This window comes from Lissotriton vulgaris, chromosome 2_1, assembly GCF_964263255.1.
Source record: "Lissotriton vulgaris chromosome 2_1, aLisVul1.2, whole genome shotgun sequence".
Classification (NCBI taxonomy): domain Eukaryota; kingdom Metazoa; phylum Chordata; class Amphibia; order Caudata; family Salamandridae; genus Lissotriton; species Lissotriton vulgaris.
In genome coordinates this window covers 134,289,665-134,310,142 of record NC_141687.1, presented here as the reverse complement: position 1 = coordinate 134,310,142, position 20,478 = coordinate 134,289,665, and the positions used below count along the sequence as shown (strand labels likewise).

The 20,478-nt window shown below is 42.5% G+C and overlaps 1 protein-coding gene across 5 annotated transcripts in view; it reads left to right on the top strand.

The window, feature by feature from the left end:
• The window catches only part of AUTS2 (activator of transcription and developmental regulator AUTS2), a 157,950-nt gene that overhangs the window by 126,549 nt on the left and 10,923 nt on the right, over positions 1–20,478 (top strand). For all 5 annotated transcript variants that reach the window (XM_086954584.1, XM_086954585.1, XM_086954582.1 and 2 more), the window contains 4 exons: positions 5,866–5,895; positions 7,051–7,122; positions 17,652–17,826; positions 19,539–19,616. In XM_086954584.1, coding sequence (XP_086810710.1) covers positions 5,866–5,895; positions 7,051–7,122; positions 17,652–17,826; positions 19,539–19,616 — 355 coding nt within the window. The remainder of the gene's footprint in view (positions 1–5,865; positions 5,896–7,050; positions 7,123–17,651; positions 17,827–19,538; positions 19,617–20,478) is intronic.

Sequence of the window (20,478 nt, the reverse complement as noted above, 5' to 3'; positions counted from 1 at the left end):
TTTTTTATTTTGATGTTATATAGGTCGTGAATTACTGCCTCTTGAAACATGTCAATTTTGTTTCCTGGTGCTGGTTGCGGGTAAAACTTGGATTTTGCTTTGAAACCACTTGTTCCGGCTCCCAGTTGTGGTATGGCTGTTTCTAGGCTGATTTCTTGGCCTTCTTGTGCATTTAGAATTAGCACAGTTAAGTATGCTTCCGACTCTTTTGCAAGGAGTATCGATGTTGGTTTGGGCTGATTTTTGGTGATTTTAGGTTTGTTTTTTCTCTCCGCGAAGAACTTTGCAAGCTTAATTTTTCGTATATATAAGTATAGGTCAATTCTTGTTTGGGCCAGGTTAATGCGTGCTTTGGGACAGAAATTAATTCCTTTCTTTAGTAGGGAGATTTCCGCATCCGTGATTTCTTTTCCAGATAGGTTAACTATTTGGAGTTCTTCATCTATTTCCCTCTCTTCTGTTTCATGAGTCTGGTGCCTGTACCCACCTTTTCGCTTGTAACCGTTTCTCCGTCGGCCCCTCCTTGTGTGGATCTGTTGAATCTTGGTTGCCAACCTCTTCCTCTGCCCCTGGCTCGACCGCGTGTATTTCTCTGCGCCCCGTGGTTCTGTTCCCATCTTTGTTGCGATAGGACAAGGCGCATGTCTCCTAAAAAAACCCTCTGTCCGGGGTCTAGATTTGTGTCATCTTCGCTTAAATCTGCTGATGTTAAGGATGCCATACTTGAGGAGGAGCTGGCAATATTGGTTTTGGATGGCCTAAATGAATCATATTTTCGTGCAAACGTAAATATGCGACCTTGCGCATAATCATTGGCGTCCCTTTCGAATTTAGTTTGTTTTCCCTGGGATTGATAAAAATTCTAGTTAAACATATCGAGATAGCTCTAGAAAAAATAAAAGAACAACTGCGAACAGTAGAGAAAGAGCTGGACTCAATCAAACTAAATACAGAAATGACAAAGTTTAAAGAAGACTTAAACAAGCAAATTGAAAAACATGAAGAAGAGGTCAGGCAAAGAAAACAAACTAAATTCGAAAGGGACGCCAATGATTATGCGCAAGGTCGCATATTTACGTTTGCACGAAAATATGATTCATTTAGGCCATCCAAAACCAATATTGCCAGCTCCTCCTCAAGTATGGCATCCTTAACATCAGCAGATTTAAGCGAAGATGACACAAATCTAGACCCCGGACAGAGGGTTTTTTTAGGAGACATGCGCCTTGTCCTATCGCAACAAAGATGGGAACAGAACCACGGGGCGCAGAGAAATACACGCGGTCGAGCCAGGGGCAGAGGAAGAGGTTGGCAACCAAGATTCAACAGATCCACACAAGGAGGGGCCGACGGAGAAACGGTTACAAGCGAAAAAGTGGGTACAGAAACCAGACTCATGAAACAGAAGAGAGGGAAATAGATGAAGAACTCCAAATAGTTAACCTATCTGGAAAAGAAATCACGGATGCGGAAATCTCCCTACTAAAGAAAGGAATTAATTTCTGTCCCAAAGCACGCATTAACCTGGCCCAAACAAGAATTGACCTATACTTATATATACGAAAAATTAAGCTTGCAAAGTTCTTCGCGGAGAGAAAAAACAAACCTAAAATCACCAAAAATCAGCCCAAACCAACATCGATACTCCTTGCAAAAGAGTCGGAAGCATACTTAACTGTGCTAAATCTAAATGCACAAGAAGGCCAAGAAATCAGCCTAGAAACAGCCATACCACAACTGGGAGCCGGAACGAGTGGTTTCAAAGCAAAATCCAAGTTTTACCCGCAACTAGCACCAGGAAACAAAATTGACATGTTTCAAGAGGCAGTAATTCACGACCTATATAACATCAAAATAAAAAATCAAACTAAAGATAATCTATCTAAAAGTGAAAGAGAAGCCTTAAACTCATTACGGAACAATGACACCTTTGAGATCAAAGCGGCCGACAAAGGCGGGAATATAGTGCTATGGGACCGAAAACTTTATATTGCTGAGGCGATGGAACAACTGAACAATTTGCACTATTATGAAAAAATAGACAAAAATCCAATGGATCAAATGAAGAGAGAACTGGACGGAAAGATATCACAATGGGAAAAAGAAGAACTCTTAGACTTTGATGAGAAAAAGTATTTGACAGTGGATTTCCCGAAGACAGCTACTATATACTTTCTGCCTAAGATCCACAAAAACGCCACGAAACCACCAGGGAGACCAATTGTGTCGGCTAACGGTTCCTTACTGGAGCCCATATCTAACTTTATAGACTTCTATCTGAGCCCACATGTGAAGCTTCTAAAGTCTTACATAAAAGACACCACGGACTTTCTTTGCAATTTGAAACAAATACAATGGCAACCACATTACATCCTGATCACTATGGATGTAATTGCATTATACACAAACATAGACAACAATATGGGTCTTGAGGCATGCCAATGCGCCTTCCAGGAACGGAACATCCATTACCAACATCACAACATCATGCTGCTCGACATGATTAAATATCTGCTTGAAAACAATGTATTTGTGTTTGGGGAAACTATGTACAAACAAAAGAATGGAGCGGCCATGGGCTTTTCCTTTAGCCCCAATTATGCCTGTACCGCCATGGGTTGGTGGGAGGAAACAGTGGCATGGAACATAAATCTACAAACGTTCACACAACATATCAAAGTCTGGAAAAGATTTATAGATGACCTGTTCATTGTGTGGGACGGAGGAAAAGACAAATTTTTGCAATATTTTCAAATTTTAAACAATAGCACACCTGGCATTAAATTCACCTACAACATCAGTCAAGACACAGCAGTTTTCCTAGACACGGAAGTGTACATACGAAATAATCTAATGGAAACCACCCTTCATCGCAAAAGCACTGCAACAAACTCAACATTAGAAGCTACCAGCTTCCACCAGCAGTCACTCATAACAAGCATCCCCTATGGGGAATTCTTACGCTTAAGGAGAATTTGCAGTGAGGAGCAACAATGGCAAAAACAAAGTAACATCGCCAAGCAACGCTTTGACAAGAGACAATATAATCAACGAGCAACTCAACTATGTTGGGAAAAGGCCAATTCAAAAACAAGGGAAGATTGCCTAAAACCAAAAGAGATCTCAGAACCAACACAAGAAGAACCGATCAGGTTCATAACGGATTACAGTCAAGAGACCAAACAACTGAATCAAATACTAAGAAGAAATTGGAAGCTTTTACAATTGGACCCAGTAATAGGAAAAAAAATGGGTAACCACCCCATCCTAACATACAGGAGAGCTAAAAATCTGCAGGACCAACTGGTTCATAGTCACTTCCAAACCTCCAACAAGAAATCATGGCTGCAAACCAAAGGTTTTGTAAAATGTTACAATTGTAAGATCTGCGAAATAGCCAAACCAACTACGGAAATACCAATGCCCAACAACAAAACCTGGAAAATCAAAGAATGCATCACGTGCAACAGCAAAAATACGGTGTACATGATTGAATGTCCATGCAAGCTCAAATATATAGGCAGTACAATCTGCGAGTTAAAGAAACGTATATTAGAGCACGTCAGAGCCACTGTACACAAGGACAGAAGCAACGCTGTCGCAAAACATATGGAGCTGAATCACGAAGGAGATTGGAAGAAACTACGTTTCTGGGGCATTGAAACCTTAAGTCTCTCAATAAGGGGTGGACACAATGAGAAGGAACTCCGACGAAAAGAATCGAAACATATCCTGAGCTTCAGGACCATGACCCCCTTTGGGCTCAATCAGTCGGAAGAACTATACATACATCTTTAATTAAACAACTCTCTATCAACTTCCCGCAGACCCTGAACAATTGTAACCCATTAATTTTAATTTTTCACCACTTCACTTATTTTTTCACTTGAACTATGCTCACAGATTAAACAAACTGCTGTTTCAATGGACTGATCAGCCCACCAGAGGGCAGTATTATGCCAATGAGAACCCGAACATAAAGACCAAAGGACTGTGCTCGCACGCCCTATTGTATAAATTAATGGACCCATATGAAATGTCATGCCTAATTATTAATACATAAAATGCAGGTCATAGGTTGGGTAACATTCTAAAATGTCTAGCAATGGTGGGCGTAAAATAATTACCAACATCAGTTATCAGAGGCACAGCCCAAACCCACTGGAGGGCGGAACCATAAAATGCACGGGTTTCTCATGACACTCATAATACCAAAATGCATCGCCATTGTTAAATTAAACGTGGACGGAACTAAATTGAACAGCAATTCAAATGTACAAATAACATGCATCCTTTTAAACTGCCAATTTAAATGTGGACAGAACCAAATTGAACAGCAATTTAAATGTTTAAATGTATAAATGACATGTATCCCAAAAACTTTCACGGGAAAAAGTAATATGATTTGCATGAGGACTACATATCCCACAACACCCAAATGTATGGGTGGTGCCAGTGACCAAAGGGGTGTAACCAAATTGTTTTGTTTGTTTCATAAAACTGCAAGCTTCACTTCCCAAACTGACCGTGATCAAGACAGCGGACGCTGTCGAAACGCGTTGGTTTCTTTTTGTTGCCAAATCCCCCACATGGATTGATGAAATAAATCACCTTTATTGAAAGAAGCGTGTCAGTGCCGTCTTTCAGCGACTCCATTCCTCCCCGGGACCGGGAGATCCTGTGATAATTTGCAGCGGTTGGCTCAACCGCAGGAGAAACGCGACCGAGAATCAAGGAGCGCCTAGCGAAGGGAAAGTGAGCCAAGCGGTGGAATATATATATATATATATATATCACCAAGGTATGTATAGTTGAGTTAGGTGTAGGAAATGCATAGAAACTTACCTTGTGTTTGTTTGTCTCTCGATCTTGTCGTCACTATACTCTTTCATGTTGATATTCCGCATTCGATATTCCGTACTACAATCCTTAAACCAGCATAGATCTTCAGGTTCTTACATCTCCGTCACTGCTTACAGACTCCACGTTATATTGGGGACCATGCTGATTCCTCTTACTAGAGAGAATTTCTCCTCACCAATGATCTGCTTTCTTGTCCCTCCATTTGACTACGGAGTCGCTAGTCAAAACTTTATCCTGATATTTTATTTCTTACCATCTCAGAGCTACCAAGAAAGATAGGGCCATTCCTGTAAACCCGGCGGCTGCAATAAATATGAAACAATTAGAGACACCACTCTTGCCAAAAATGTCTAATTTTATTATAGCAGCAACATCGACAACAAAAACTTCCTCACCATTTGGGCCAACAAGATCGAACCCATAGGATTGACGAACAGCTGGCGTGCCTCTCTTGTCTTTTTAGATTTCACAAGCCACTCTTTGATGCCCATAACAGTCATTTGAATGAATCAAAACACCAGCTGGTCCGAGTTGGCAGCACCAGTCGTGTCCATTTGGCCAATGTCATTCAATCACTTTGGCTGATGAAACCTGGCTACCAGCATGACTAGCGTTGGCACGAACAGGTAGCGAAAAGGGAAACGGAGAGAAAAGGCATGATGGGAATGGAAAACACTTCCCGACAGACTCCTTGTTCCATTTCATTCGATTAGTGAATCTCCTGTTCTGTAATGAAATGAGAAAAGATGGCTGGAGGGCACACACTTCCTTTATCAGAGATGTTTGGTTGCTTGTCAACACTAATGTACAATGGTCACAGGGCCAGGGAGCTTGGATCTCACTTCGTGGAAGCGGGCTAATTGATCTGTGGAAGGGCTTCATTTGAGCGCAAAATGCTAATATTTCAATTTCCCCATCACCATGCTGCAGTATGAGTTTGTTAATGAAAGCAATTGTCTGAGTGACAGGCATGTAACCAATCTGTCATTTTCTCTTCCGCAGCTGGCTGATCCGTTCAGGCCCATGTTAAGGGTAAGATGTTCTTTCATGCGTTTCTCCTGCTACTTGTTTTTGTCTCCCAGGGGCAAAATGTTACTTATTAGAACTAGTTTTGTTAATAACATGGAACGCTTCACACAGGGAATTACCACAAAATCTCTGAGGCAACTTGAATACAGAAGTAGAATACATTGAAATGTGACCGATTTTGTATGCAAAGTCTTCGGCTAACATATTGTATACTTGTTGCAAACAAGAGGACTACTAAGCCAGGTCTCAAAACTGAATATTATGAGTTGAAAAATTCCAGATCCTTATCCTAAACCTTTCAATGTTAAGATGTTTTCAACAAATATATTTGCGTTGCAATGGCACATGTGTTGTAATGGCATATGCATTTTAAAGAATGCGTAGTATAGGCATTACAATGTAATGCCTGCGTTCTAATAGATGTTTACCGTTTGCAACAGCTGGGTCACACTTTTAGATGTTAGATACACTGCAAACCAAAAATAAATTGAGACTGGAGCTGATGCAACATTTTGATCTGTCTGCTTTGTACTTCATCACGTCTTCAAAATATAGGGTATTGCTTGTTTTCTAAAATATGCGATTAGTAACTACTATTTGTCAAATAATTGTGATTTGATCACACTAGGAATAGATCTATATCTGTGAAAATTGGGAAAACATCACAGTATGTGATCTGTATAAAGTTGAGATTCAAATGTTCTATGCACTGGAAAGCTAATGAAAGATTCCTTTACATGGGTGTTTTGTTCACCCCTTAACCCCTTCCATGCTGATGACGGCCACGAGCCGTCATGGCACACAGTGCTCATGTGCTGATGACGGCGCCCGGCCGTTATGACCACACCCGCGATCGGAATGTACCTCACAAGCGCAGAATCGCGGCCACGCCCAAGGGGTTAAAAAATGTTAACTTACACACGTGAGATTCAGAAATGGAGGGGAGGAATGTAGTTAAATGTGTAGAGTCAGCAAGGTAGTGCCATGCTAAGGTAGTTGTTTTGGTGACCCTTGTTATTCTGGGCATTAATGTATGTAAACTATCTGCCTGTATTTGGGAGCAGGAGAATAAATGGTCAGAACATCTGATGAATATAGAGGGATGAAAGCCATTTCACTGGATTGTCTTGTAAATATTGCATTTTCTGTGATTTGCAGAAGCCTGGAAAGTGGTGCGCAATGCACGTCCACATTGCTTGGCAGATCTACCACCATCAACAAAAAGTCAAGGTTTGTGCATTCAGATTGTTTCGCCCTCATATCTTCTATACACCCACATTTGTTTGACCGAGCCCGGGAGAATCACCAGGTGCCTACAGGAAATGAGATATATCTCAATAGATTCCCCATTTAAAGCTGCTTGCATGATATTTCTGTTAGGAGATTGGTTTGCATGCTTGTTTTGTATCTGGCGGCTTTACAGCATGGAATAATAGATGTTATTATATTAGTAATTGACTTGGGTAGATTAACCAGATGTACTCTAATTGTTAATAGCATCTATTTGAACATTCCCCTGGCGCAGACATTTTTCTTTGAAGCGCAGCAGTTCTACCACACCGGAGATGTTCAAGACAAACTCATAGACTCAAATGTGCCCACTAAGTGTTTTATAAATAATTCAGGGTATGATTTACCACTTAAAGCGTTTACAGGATTCCTTTGAAGAGCTCTTGCGCACAATTTGTAGTCATATGCATTCTTCCGCCAGTAAATACTGCTCTTCGCATTGAAAAACGCTAAAGTCTGTAAACTAGACACACACTGCGAGATTTTAAAACCAAGGGACATATTTGTGTAGGTTGTGCAGCACCTGCAGTACACATAGAAAGAGGAATATGCCTCTCAGGATTGGTTTTGTGCAGAAAGACGTCCTTTCCTTCACAAAAACAAACATGCTTACAGCGCAGGCACCCTTGCACCATGGTGCTATGGTGCCTGTTTTGGCGCTAGGCTGCACCGAGTGCAGCAGCGCTGGAAAATGACAGGAACGTGCTGTATATTATTTAGTAAGGTGCAATCCTGCCCTTTCCCTACCGCACAGCGCAACAATGTACCTTGCTGTGCTGTGTGATATGTTAGTAAATGTGCCCCTACGTGTAGAGAGCGTGGTGTCTTACTGCAGGCAGCATCTTCACACACCCACGAACACCGCTGAGGGGCTAACAATGAGATCTGCATGCCCGCTTGTGTAGATCAACCCATACTTTAATATTTTCATTATGCTCAGGTCTGAGCTATGTCCTGATGAAGCACTTAATCTAACCCCATTGTGCCCTAAAAAATGAAGAAGCAATATTTGTTACTAAGTAACGAACGAGCAGGCATCCCATTTTTATTTAAAAAGTAATATCTTTTAGACAGCAATACGAAGATGATTTTAAAAAGTAATTGTACATGGAAGGAATTGCTTCTAATCCTCTAGAATGACAACAACCCATGAACAGTGGAAAGTGGAAATCTCTAAAGCATCAAGAATCAAATTGATTTGCAGTATCGCGCAATATTAGTTAAAAACATATTTCATCGAGCTAAGTCCAGGCAAATCAGTGCGACAGTTGCCTATCATGGAGTTAGTGTGTTCCACATAACACCCATGCCCACATCTGTAATAGGTGTGGACAATACCTTGTTACATGGGCCTTGATTTGAGGGTTATAAAAGCCTGTGTCCGAAGGCTTATGCCATTTGGAACAGGATGTCAGTTTTAGAGGGCTGATCCTTCCATTGAGAGCAGGTTTGTGGCGGCACGGAAGCAAAGCCTGGTTTCTGCTATTGCTGCACCCTTGAATGACATAAAACATTGTTACATACCTGCCAACTCACATGGTGCGACACACAATATCTGCTCTGTTCACACGGTCTCCTGTTGAGCATCTGATATCACTAGGGTGGGCGGAATTTGCAAAATTGCCTTTCGTAAATTATCGCAAAATTGCTCAAAATCTCCGCGAGCACGCAAAACGTTCGCGAATATTGCTTTTCCCTCCCGTTCGCAATGTGTTATTGCATGCCCGCGGGGATATTTATCTCCAACTTGCCCATGTGGTCGCTAATGGGCGCGGCCATCTTGCTCCCGATGCTTATTTCTTGTTCCGGGTCGAATGACGTGTTCGCGATCGCAAACTCGCGCGGGATAGCGCGACCGGCTACCAACAATCTAACATCTTGTGGCGCACGTGAACGGATAGGAAAACTTGTCGGCGAACGAAGGGACCCGGTAAGTTGCTACCGCGTGCGCAATGTTTCGCTGCAGATTGCGAAAGTTTTGACATTTTCGCGCTCTCCGCAAATTCTGCAAGCAGAACGAAATTTACCTCCTATGCATAGATATCACACAGTGGCAGGATAACAAGCTGGTAGTCACTGTAAATGGTTTTCTAGCTCGTTTTCTGAGGCTTTGAACTTCTACCTCCATTAAGTGGTGTTAAAACACCCTAGGACATGACACCAGCCTCAGAAAGCTTTTTTTGTGGGGGACGGGGATTCGGGGGCGGGGTATGGGTCAAAAGTGCCCGGTATGGACTTCTTGGCATGAGCCCCTGCCCCTACAATGCCCCACCCCCTCCTCACGAGGTGAGATTGTTCTTCTGGTATGTTAGATAAGGCTTGGCCATGTCTAAGCATGTTTTTTGGTACCTCGGAAGTGGTATAAATGAAATCCTATCAGGTGCGTATAGGTCGGTAAGCATTAGGGACACTGACATTTGTACTTTTAGGAAAAATGTCCCCAAAGCCCTACCCAGCTTAACAACTCAAGCCCATGAGCTTCCCGTTTGGAAATCAAATCAAAGGCCACCCCTCGTCCGCAAGAAAAGGGAGTGGTCTGGGTGTCTTGAAGGAATTTGACAGCTTTCGGCTTTCATTGGCTGGCAGTTGCCCATTCATGTACATGCTGCCTTCTGATTGCTCAGAGAAGGGTGTAGATTAGAAGTAAGACAAAAGTTCTCATTGGTTGCCCGTCAATGGCTAACAGCAAGGACAGCTTGGGAACCACTGCCCTGGCTCGAATAGCTCAGAGTTTTTAATTGAATCACTTTATGCAGGGGCGGCCTTAGGCATGTGCAAGCTGTGCACCTGCACAGGGCAGCCAAACCCCAGGGGCCACCAGGCCATTATATATCCTTAATATAATAATCCTCTGTGGATGGATACATATTTGCGTGGCGGCCCCTGGCAGGGATTTGACGGCCTCCGGCTCTGTTCCACTTCCAAACACCCTGACCCCCCTCTTCACTGACCTCCGCGCTCTGCCCCGCCCAGACCCCCTCTTCCGCGGCCCCCTACCTACGCTCCATGCCCAGGGCCGCCATGAGCCTAGAGCCGCCATACTTTATGCTAAGTTACTTCTTCATTGTTTTGTATTAAACTGACTTCATCAGTTTTTAGATCCTCCCACTGAACATATAGGCTTTTTAACATTAAAGGAGTGATTCTTCCCGCCACCTCTACAGATGTCTTCATTACCGTAGCAGTCCATGGAAGTCACATCACAGCAACGTGGTGTCTGTATATTTATTTTGCTCTGGAGAACGCATTGCATTTTATTCGCTGATGACAGACATCCGTTTTTTTTAGATACAGCAGTAAAATTAAATATTTTCATGTTTGGCAAAGCGGTTTTTACTGTCTGTAATCCTTTTCCATTGAAAATAATGGTTTGATGTTCATCTGAGGCAGAAATCCTCGGCGCCGGTATCTGCCATTTTACAGGCCGCGGCTGCGTCACTCAAGCATTAATAAGCCTTTTTGTTGTTTGAATAATTCACAGTGGAATTTTAATACGGCCATGCTGTTTAAAATGAACCAATTTCATTTCAATTTTAGCCGGTATGCAAAGCTTCAGTGCTGTTGTTAAACAATAAAAAAGCCATTTTCTAAATGTGCAATGAATGTTCACCTTTTTCGGTGGGCATTAGTTAATTTCGCATCGCGAGCTGGTGTTCGATAGACCAGAACATATCTTAATGGAATCTTTATTGGGTATTAAAAGCTGAATCACTAGTCAAACACAAGGACAAGTAGCAGTTCTCCGCAAGTAAAAGAAGCACTGGCAAAGCCAACAGGTCTGGCTTGTATTTTGAGCCCGGATTATAGCATTTAAAAACGCGCTGAAGTTAAAAACTGTTCCTAAACAATACCTCTATGATTTAGTGTATGAAGTGAGAGAGCAATATTCCTTTGGGCAGAGAAAAAGACCATTCTACATATACTTCAAGGAATTGCTGAAAGAACTGGTAATACTAGGCCTTGAAGAGTTAAAAAAAAGCCAGAACTAGTTGGAGGGTTTTTTAGTTGTCTATTGGTATATGTTCTGCCTCAGGGAATTTCCTGTTAGTATGGACAGGCTATAAGAACACCAGGAAATGTCCTAATATGCCAAGCCCAATCGGTAGGATTATGGTATTCAGTCGTATACCGGGCTCTCTAGAATATAATTTTTATCCTCAATCTTTTGAAGTCAAAAGTTACATGACATGTTGTTTCTATTTGTTATACATTTGAAAACGGTGTTTACTTTTCAATTCGTATACAATTCAATGGCTCCTGTGCACCCTGTCACAACATGTATACTATTCTTCAGGTATATGGTGGTTACCCAACCTCCTGTAAGGACTGTGCAATAAATGAGAAGCACAGCCATAGTATGTTAGAACAACTAGCAGACTAAGGAAAGTTTTGATTTGCTACTCAAATTGTAAATTCATAATTTGTATAGCACAGTATTGGTCATTATTTTACCTTGTTCTTTTTCTTCTTCATCCTTTGTGGTAAAAGTATAAATGTTTGTCAAGATTCTTTTACTAGGCACACTTCAGGTACCCGTGCTAGGATTGAAGATTACTATGCTTGTCAAAAAGTCAGGCTAAATATTGTTTTATATAATCGAACACATCACCAGTGATTAATTTAAATTTTCGCTGTGTAATTACATTTGTAAGAATTAATTTAAATAACGCAGTGGCGGAGCTAGCAGGGGCAATGGGGGTGCAAGCTGGCGAGGGCCCTGACATTTATTATTTTTTACTAATTAAGCACTTCCTCCAGCTCACAAATGAGAGATATGATTTAAAAGTCTCTCAGTAACCTCCCAAGAGCCATCTGCTCTGCTTTTCTGAGCATTCTTTACTGTGCACAAGAGAAGAATACATTAGACACTTTATGTAGTGGAGTAGCCAGGGTTGCTTTCAACCAAGTGGAAGTAGGGAGAATGGTCCCCCAAACCCCTTGTCAGTGTGAAAATGAGAGTCCCTCTCATCAATCAATCAATCAATCAAAGCATTTATATAGCGCACTACTCACCAAGAGAGTCTCAAGGCGCTGGAGGAGGGGGGTCCGCTACTGCTCGAACAGCCAGGTCTTGAGTTGCTTCCTGAAGGCGAGGTGGTCCTGGGTCAGGCGGAGGTGGGTCGGGAGGGAGTTCCATGTCTTGGCGGCGAGGTAGGAGAAGGACCGTCCCCCTGTGGTGGCTCTTCGGATGCGGGGGACGGCGGCGAGGGCGTGGCCGGTCGATCGAAGTTGGCGTTTGGTAGCGTAGAAGTTGAGGCGGCTGTTGAGGTATCCTGGGCATTGGCTCTGTAGGGCTTTGTGTGCGTGGGTGAGGAGTCGGAAGATGATTCTCTTGTTGACCGGGAGCCAGTGCAGGTCTCTCAGGTGTCCGGAGATGTGGCTCCGACGGGGGATGTCCAGGATGAGTCGTGCTGAGGCGTTCTGGATCCGCTGGAGACTCTTCTGGAGTTTGGCGGTGGTTCCGGCGTAGAGGGAGTTGCCGTAGTCCAGACGGCTGGTGACGAGGGCCTGGGTGACCGTCTTCCTGGTCTCGGTGGGGATCCATCGGAAGATCTTACGTAGCATGCGCAGGATGTTGAAGCGCGACGAGGAGACGGCGTTGACTTGTCTGGTCATGGAGAGGGAGGAGTCCAGGATGAAGCCCAGGTTGCGTGCGTGGTCTGTTGGTTTGGGTGTGCTGCCTAGGGCGGGGGGCCACCAGGAGTCGTCCCAGGCGGAGGGTGAAGATCCCAGGATGAGGACTTCCGTCTTGTCCGAGTTCAGTTTCAGGCGGCTGTTCTTCATCCATTCAGCTACCTCTTTCATCCCTTCGTGAAGGTTGGCTCTGGCGGTGGCGGGGTCGTTGGTGAGGGAGAGAATGAGCTGGGTGTCGTCGGCGTAGGAGATGATGTTGAGGTTGTGCTGGCGTGCGATGTCTGCGAGGGGGCTCATGTAGACGTTGAAGAGGGTTGGACTGAGCGAGGAGCCTTGAGGAACGCCGCAGATGACTTCGGTGGCTTCATCCATTGGTCCAGGTGCCACTGCGCCCGCTATAGTAATGATAGCCACCACTTCATTTGGTGGTAGATGTACTGTCATTTTACTTTTTCAACATGTAGTTACATTATAGGAGCACATCATCGTTATGGCTGCAGACACTTTTGAGAAATAATGTCCACCAAACAGGTTTTAAAGGTGATGTTATCTTTATTGCATATAATTTTGTGTTTGGCTTATCCTTTCAATGTGGTGTCTTATCTTACAAATAGCCACATGAGCCTATTTCTTGGCGAGTGATAGAATACATTCACCAGGGCACATATATCCATTGATACTTTGATGTGAAACATTTCTCTGATTAAGAGGCTTGAGACCAAGTTATGCTCATCTGTACATTCAATCAAACAATGTTACAGACACCAGAACTGATGCCTCGTTTGGCCTCAAAGTCATGCAGGAGCTCATGGATGGCTATAGCCACCCGTAAGGACACAGTGTATATTTCATGCTGGAAATGGGAAGGAAAAAGTTACTTACCTGTAACTCTGGATATTGTCTTGCAAACACTCTGCTTCAGTCAGCTATGAGATACGTGGGAGTTGCACAGATTTCCTGATGTTTTAATGTGAGAAGAATTGCACTGAGAATGTTGGGAATGAGGGAATGGAGTGTGTGCGTGTGTATACATATTGCAAAGTACTTACATGCTAATGTGTTGATCCTGTCTGCCATTCTACAGATGATAAACAAGTAAAATTAAACAAATGAAACAGCATTAAAAATAATCAGAATTCACTTCACAAAGCATGCCATTGTGTCCAGCCCGCCTGCCCATGTCCTTTCCTTCCCTCGTCTTTTTCATGTCCTATATTGTATCTTCGGTTCTCCTCACAGTTTTTTAAAGTGGACTCAGGGTGCTGGAAGTACTATGCTAAAAAATTAGGCCAAAATCTAAAATTGTAGCATAGCTTGACATGACATAACTGGAAATTCCTTCTTCTAGGGAGGCCTAGGCTGACATGGAGGAGTGTCTGGAAGGTGTACATACACGACTTGCTTGAGAGTGTATGCTAATAATTTGCTATTACCATAATAGCTAGTGCAACCTGTTACTCTTGCACCCTCTATTACTGCATTGAGACAAATGTATACATGTTGAAGTTCAAGTCTCACAGCTAGTGATGTGTGTTTCTTAGTTTGTGATGCCCAGTGGTATTTTCAGTTCATATTTTTTATGGACTATACTGTGCTTGGTGTCTCGCTACATCAAAGGCATTGTGCATTGGCCTAGAGCACATGAATCCTGGCCCCTAGTGCATTCTGTATCTATTTACATAATACATTCTGTGTCCCAGGCTAGTCACTACCTTGTTTCATTCCATGTCTTGCATCTTGTGTCTTGCTGCAGACAGGGCTGGTCTTCGACAAATAGGCCCGGGACCAAAATAAATTGGACCCCATTAGAAAATGAGAGAGCTTAAAAAGTGACCCACATTTTGCATGCAATAGCCATGCTGACGGGCTTTAGAGGGTGGAAACTGATCAGCATTGAATATTTGGGGGTCGTATAGAATGGGGATTCCCCCCTCACGTTTGAGGATCTCCAAAAGGTGTAGAACCTGCACCAGTCGCAGAGATACCCCCACCTGAGACTTTTGCATGCTCTGCACATGCACATACACAGTGGTGTTTCAGTCCCAGACTACTCCCTGTTAGAAGATAGGATACTACTGGATGCTATCACGGAGAAACCAACCTCCTCAATATACTGTAAATTGATAAACAATGTACCAGACATCCTGATTGCTCTCAGAGAAGCCTGTGTCAAAGATCTTGGCACCATAGACAAAGAGGAATGGTAGGAGGTGGTTCAGAGCCCTAGAGTGGTCGCAATACGCTCCAGATTTAGATTAGTGCAGCTCAAGATTCTACACCGTACGTATTATCCTTGCACCCACCTATATACTTGGGGTAGGACACCAACAACACTGCGCGTCCTGGGCTGTGGGCGGGAGGGTACCTGCATATTCTATGGGACTGTTCCGAGATAGTTCAATTCCGGCAGGGAACCACGGATATCATAACTAAGGTTGTGGGAGAGTCAGTCCCTTTGGAGCCAAAGTGGCTTTTACTAATAATTAGAGGAGAATCTGACTGGTCCAGATAGGTGGGAATTTGGTTGGCTCTGGCAGCGGGAATAGCAAAGCGCAACATTGCCAGGAGGTGGGGGCACCTGAACCCCCGCAGGTGGAAGAGTGGAAACTAGATCTTGATTGGTGCCAGCGGACCAAAGAAACAATGAACAAAAGCAGGGGATGGGTGAGAAAATAAGAAAAAGTGTGGACGCCTTGGCAAAAGTATAGAGGGCTGGGTGTGGGTGAATAGACGGGTCCTAAATAGTCACAACTTTACTTTTGTCCCTCATGAACATAATGCTATTGATTTTCTGTTTTCAACACTTGGTGTACTACTGGAAATGCTTTCTTTATGCTATGGTCTCTCGTACTCTGTTAATAAAAAGAGTTTAAAAAAAAGTGACCCACATTTGCAAATTGGGTTGTTTTGGACTTGTAAAGACACTCTATAGATGTGTCTTGTAAGCTGTGTGGTAACAAATGTAGTTTGCTTGATGCATGCAATGTATGTGGTAATATCACAGACGTCATTAGTAAATATTAACCCACAAGACAATAAAACAGGCCACAAACAGCTAAAATAAAGACCCACCTACTGACTTTCCAGACCAGCCCATAAGGCTTTGCCTAATTGCCCTCAGTCCAGTCCTATGCTGACTGCATATACTGCATTCTGCAACTGTCTGAATTTTACATCTCAATGTACCTACTTCAGTGCGTCTTCTGACTTTTGGCACTGTCTTTATCTTGGCGACTGGTGTAGTATAATTGCATCTTTTGGCATTCAGTGTAGTGTTCTTGCAGGCAACCAGGACTTTGTGTCTAATGACAGTTACTACATTGGCAGTCACTACATTGGCAGTCATTAAACCACTCCCCTGATGGCATTTCGTGCTTGGCATCTTTTGTGTTGTGTTTCTGTTGGCATATGCAAAATTGTGGCACATGACAGGGCATTCTGTATCTGTTGGCAGCCTGCATGCAATGTCTCATTGCATCTATTATGTTGTTTGCCAGCATCCTGTGCATTACGTATCTTAGGAAATAAAGCCTGTTTCTTGGTATGTAGCATGTGTTGTTGCTTTGCTTTTTTCATTCTACGAGTTTTAGCCCCTCATTATGGTTGGCAGTAGTTGTGTAGAATGGAATGTCCAGTAGTCTGGTAACAATACATTTTTTATAATAAACACTATCAGAGACATCTCAGGTGCAGCAGTAATACTGAGAGGCTCACATTAAAAAGTGCTCTCTTCTCTCTGGAACACCTCCAGAAACTGAAACCTTTTCTACCCCACGATGACCTCAAGACAGTAGTCCAATCCATAGTTCTCTCTAAAATCGACTACGGGAACGCCATCCTTACAGGGACACCGAAAGCTCACCTAGCACCTCTAAGAGCAGTGCTGAACATGTCCGCTCGACTCGTATCTGGAGTTCAAAGATTTGAACACATCACTCTAGCTCTCAACTGCCTAAATTGGCCTGCATCACACACAAAACCCTTCACTCTCTTGACCCCAACTACTTAAATAATAAACTGAGTAGAGCAGGTCAATCCAGATCACTAAGAAGCTCCAACTCACTCCTTCTTATTCCTCCAAAATTGAAAAAGAAAACCACCCAATACCGATTGTTCTCGGGCAACTCTCCCAGGATATGGAACGCTCTCCCTGGAATCCTCAGATGCAACCCCTCCTTCTCCTATTTTAAAAGGGACCTGAAACGCCATCTCCTAAACAAATACTTTCATGACCAACGTCAACTAACCTAGTCTTCTTTATCCGAGTTGTCTCCTCTCTCTCTGGACATTTATGGATAGTGGGTGACCGGACTATGTCACTCTCGCCTTTTCTTTTATTGCTCTCTCCTCCTCTGCTGCACTACATATTTATTGTCCATGCTGTAATTTTTTGTTTCTGTGGTTTTGGTTCCTTACTGCCGGCCTACTATGTAATGTAATGTCCTTCCGCTGTTTACTGTGTGTATGTAAAGCGCTCTGATACTTACGGGTTAAACTAGCGCTATATAAAACTTTAAAAATAAATAAAATCAATCAATCAGGATTCTTTTAGAGGGCGGCCAAATCACCCATTAGGCTCAGGCATTTGGAGGGATGGTATGCAGTTCAGTCAAACAAGCAGTTCGATCAAAGAGCCATGTATTGAGGTACTTTTTCAATTGAGGCAGTGAGGGTGATTGGCTGAGATGTAGAGGAAGAGTGTACCAGGTCTTAGCAGAGAGGTAGGAGTAGGATCTTCTACTACTAACGTGTTCTCACTAACGTGTCATTGTACTGGTCGAATGCTTGCATTGCCTTTTCCCAAATCTCACCCGAAGTCTCACTTACCTATTTAGAAACAGATGCAGACGGACCCACACAAACTGGATTTTGGACTGAAACCGGAATTCCTGAGCAGACCCCCAGGTCCCAGCCTCTTTGGTGCCCTTCATCACCACCACCCTCACCCACACAGCCATCCTCATCCTCATCCTCACGACCTAAGACCATCAGCTCTTTTTGCTGCTGCGGGTGAGTACGGAATTTTAATCTTTAACATTTTGTGCGTTATACCGTACACCATATAGCACCTCTACTTTTTCTAAGCACTGTAAACAATGGGCATTAGTTACTGTTATCCTAGTTAATGGTACTCAGATTACAGACAGCGGAATGATGGAAGGACAAGTTAGTGTTTGAACCTTCATTTCTCTGAGCCTTCTGGCCTTCTTGCATGAAACCTGTTCCTAGACTTGAAAAGGAAGTGAAACAATTAATACTAGAATTCATGTAAAAAATGGGATTGCATGTGCTTGTCTACTATTGTGAAGGCACATAGTTTTACGAAGATGTAAATACTAGTAGGTCTATAGGTGCTTTTATAGGCCAAAACACAAGAGGTGACATTTGGCAGTCTAGGCTATATGCAGTAAGTGTAGTAAACAGTAAAAATAGTAAAACCTGCCCTTTTTCCTTTATACATTTAAATGCTCAAGTAGAGCGTGAAATGTATTTTCTATTTAAACTGCAAATATGCAGCACTTCTGATACATCTTTTTAGTAGAAGAAAAGCTAGGTTTTCATAAAATGACCAGTGTCTATATTTCACCTTTTCGAATATATTTACACATGTATGGGAGCATGGCACTGCAAATCGACTGCTGACGTAGTAGAAATCAGGGGGTTTGAAAAGGTAGAAGAGAGTGACGGATACAACTTGCCACCAGTACTTTAGACGCTCAGCATTAAATACTTTGTTTTATTCAGGAAAAGCAGTAGCCATAGACCCTGTGTGTTGCAGTCTGCCCATGTGCTTTCCACAAATGCATCCTCATTTACAATCCCCATTCACCTGGGAGGGACTTCAGACTTTTGAGTACATACTGGGTGAGGAAGGAGGGCACAGTCATATCAAGGCTATGCAGCGGCACTGATGCTGCGAGGTCTGACATCTCAGGTTGTGTACCTGATCGCAATAGTTGAGCACATGTTACATACTATGGTTATGCACATTATTAGGATAGGCGCATTCGTTATGTCTCGAACCGGTTGCATGAATATATACATGGGCTTATTCACAAAGGTATTTTAGAGTACATAAATTAGTACTTATGTAGTACTCTTTTACATGTTCTTACATGTCTTTGTGGATTGGACAAAATTATCTAAAATGAATGTGAAATGGTAAGTATCAGGGAATATTCATATACCCGTATAGCACGCTGCCAAGGGCCATACCCGTTGTTAAAGGCCCTGAACCCGAGTTATAGGCCCTAGCAGGAGTCTATACTGAGGGAGAGGTCCTTTAGCAACCAGTTTAGCCTGAAGCTGAAGGTCTGTAAGGCATTAGAACATTCCACCCACTAAGGGTAGAAGGTTCTGAATTAAAAAGGGAGAAACAGGAAGACAAATATTGGAATGTTGGAGGAGAAAGCTTACACCAGCCATTAAAAGCCCAGGGCCACTCCATTGTCTTCAACAGTTGTCTACTTTCCAATTTTCTAATATACAGTTAGTACAGAAAGAAAGAACTGTGCCCACTTTGCACTTTTACTAATAGGAAGTTAGTTTTTTCTAACCCAGGTCACAAAGGCGTGTAAGGATGTGTACAGGAGAACTTCTTTAGTACTACTTGCCTCACTCATATAAGCTTTTATGAAGTGGTTCCAAAGACAGATTTTGAAGGGTTTTAGCAATTTCATTTTGTTCTTGATCTGATTTCCTTCTCTTCATTTTGTTTCCAGGTCCCACACATCCAGCTGGTAACCCTTTTGGACCGCCTCCTCACCACAGTAACTTTCTGAACCCAGCGGCTCACCTAGGTAAACAGTTAAGACAGAGGTTATAAATCTATTGTTTTTTTTTAATGTATTGAATGAGTGATCTATACTCAGTATATGAACAGGTACAATTATACACTCTTTTGTTTTTACTAGTCTCCAAGTTGCACCAAGCAATAGTTAATACATACATGTGAACCCATGTTTATGTGGTTCATGTGTATTTCATTATTAAAAATAAAATTTGCTCAATTAAGAACACCAAGTTTATCTGTGACATTCCATACACAACATGATTGTGAAATCCATCCCTGACATACCCATGGTGAGGAAACGTAATAATAGTTTCCTTATCAATGTAAATAACTACAGTGTTCTTGTTAGTTTTGCAATATGTATTCCATCGACCTGTTAACCACCTCTGTTACTTATGCAGAACAGTGAATATTAACACTGTCTCAACTTTGGTAAATAGCCCTAATTTATTAATTTGTTTGTGTTGGCTCAAGATAGTCTAAAAAGCTTGTGAAAAAGTTCCTTCCTTGAGTAAGAAAATCTGAAGACTGTGAAATAGTCTCAAGAAAAAGGAAAAATATACGCAATTAGGTTCTAAAGGTTACATTTACTGAGAAGCATCGGACTGTAGAAAATGTTCATCCTATCTATTGTCAGTAAATGAATGCTGTGTCCTTCTGTAGGGTAGTTGTAAGATGGATACATTGATCCTAAGACTCTCAGACCTGATTTACCAATGGTTTTTCCAGGATTTCGAGTCTGATAGAACTTAAGACAGAAAAAAAAAGTATTTTCAAAAAGTATTACACACTCCTTCACACAGTTTAATACAAAACATTCAAGTGGAAACAGTAGTTAATACCCAAGCATTCAAAATCATTATTTCATA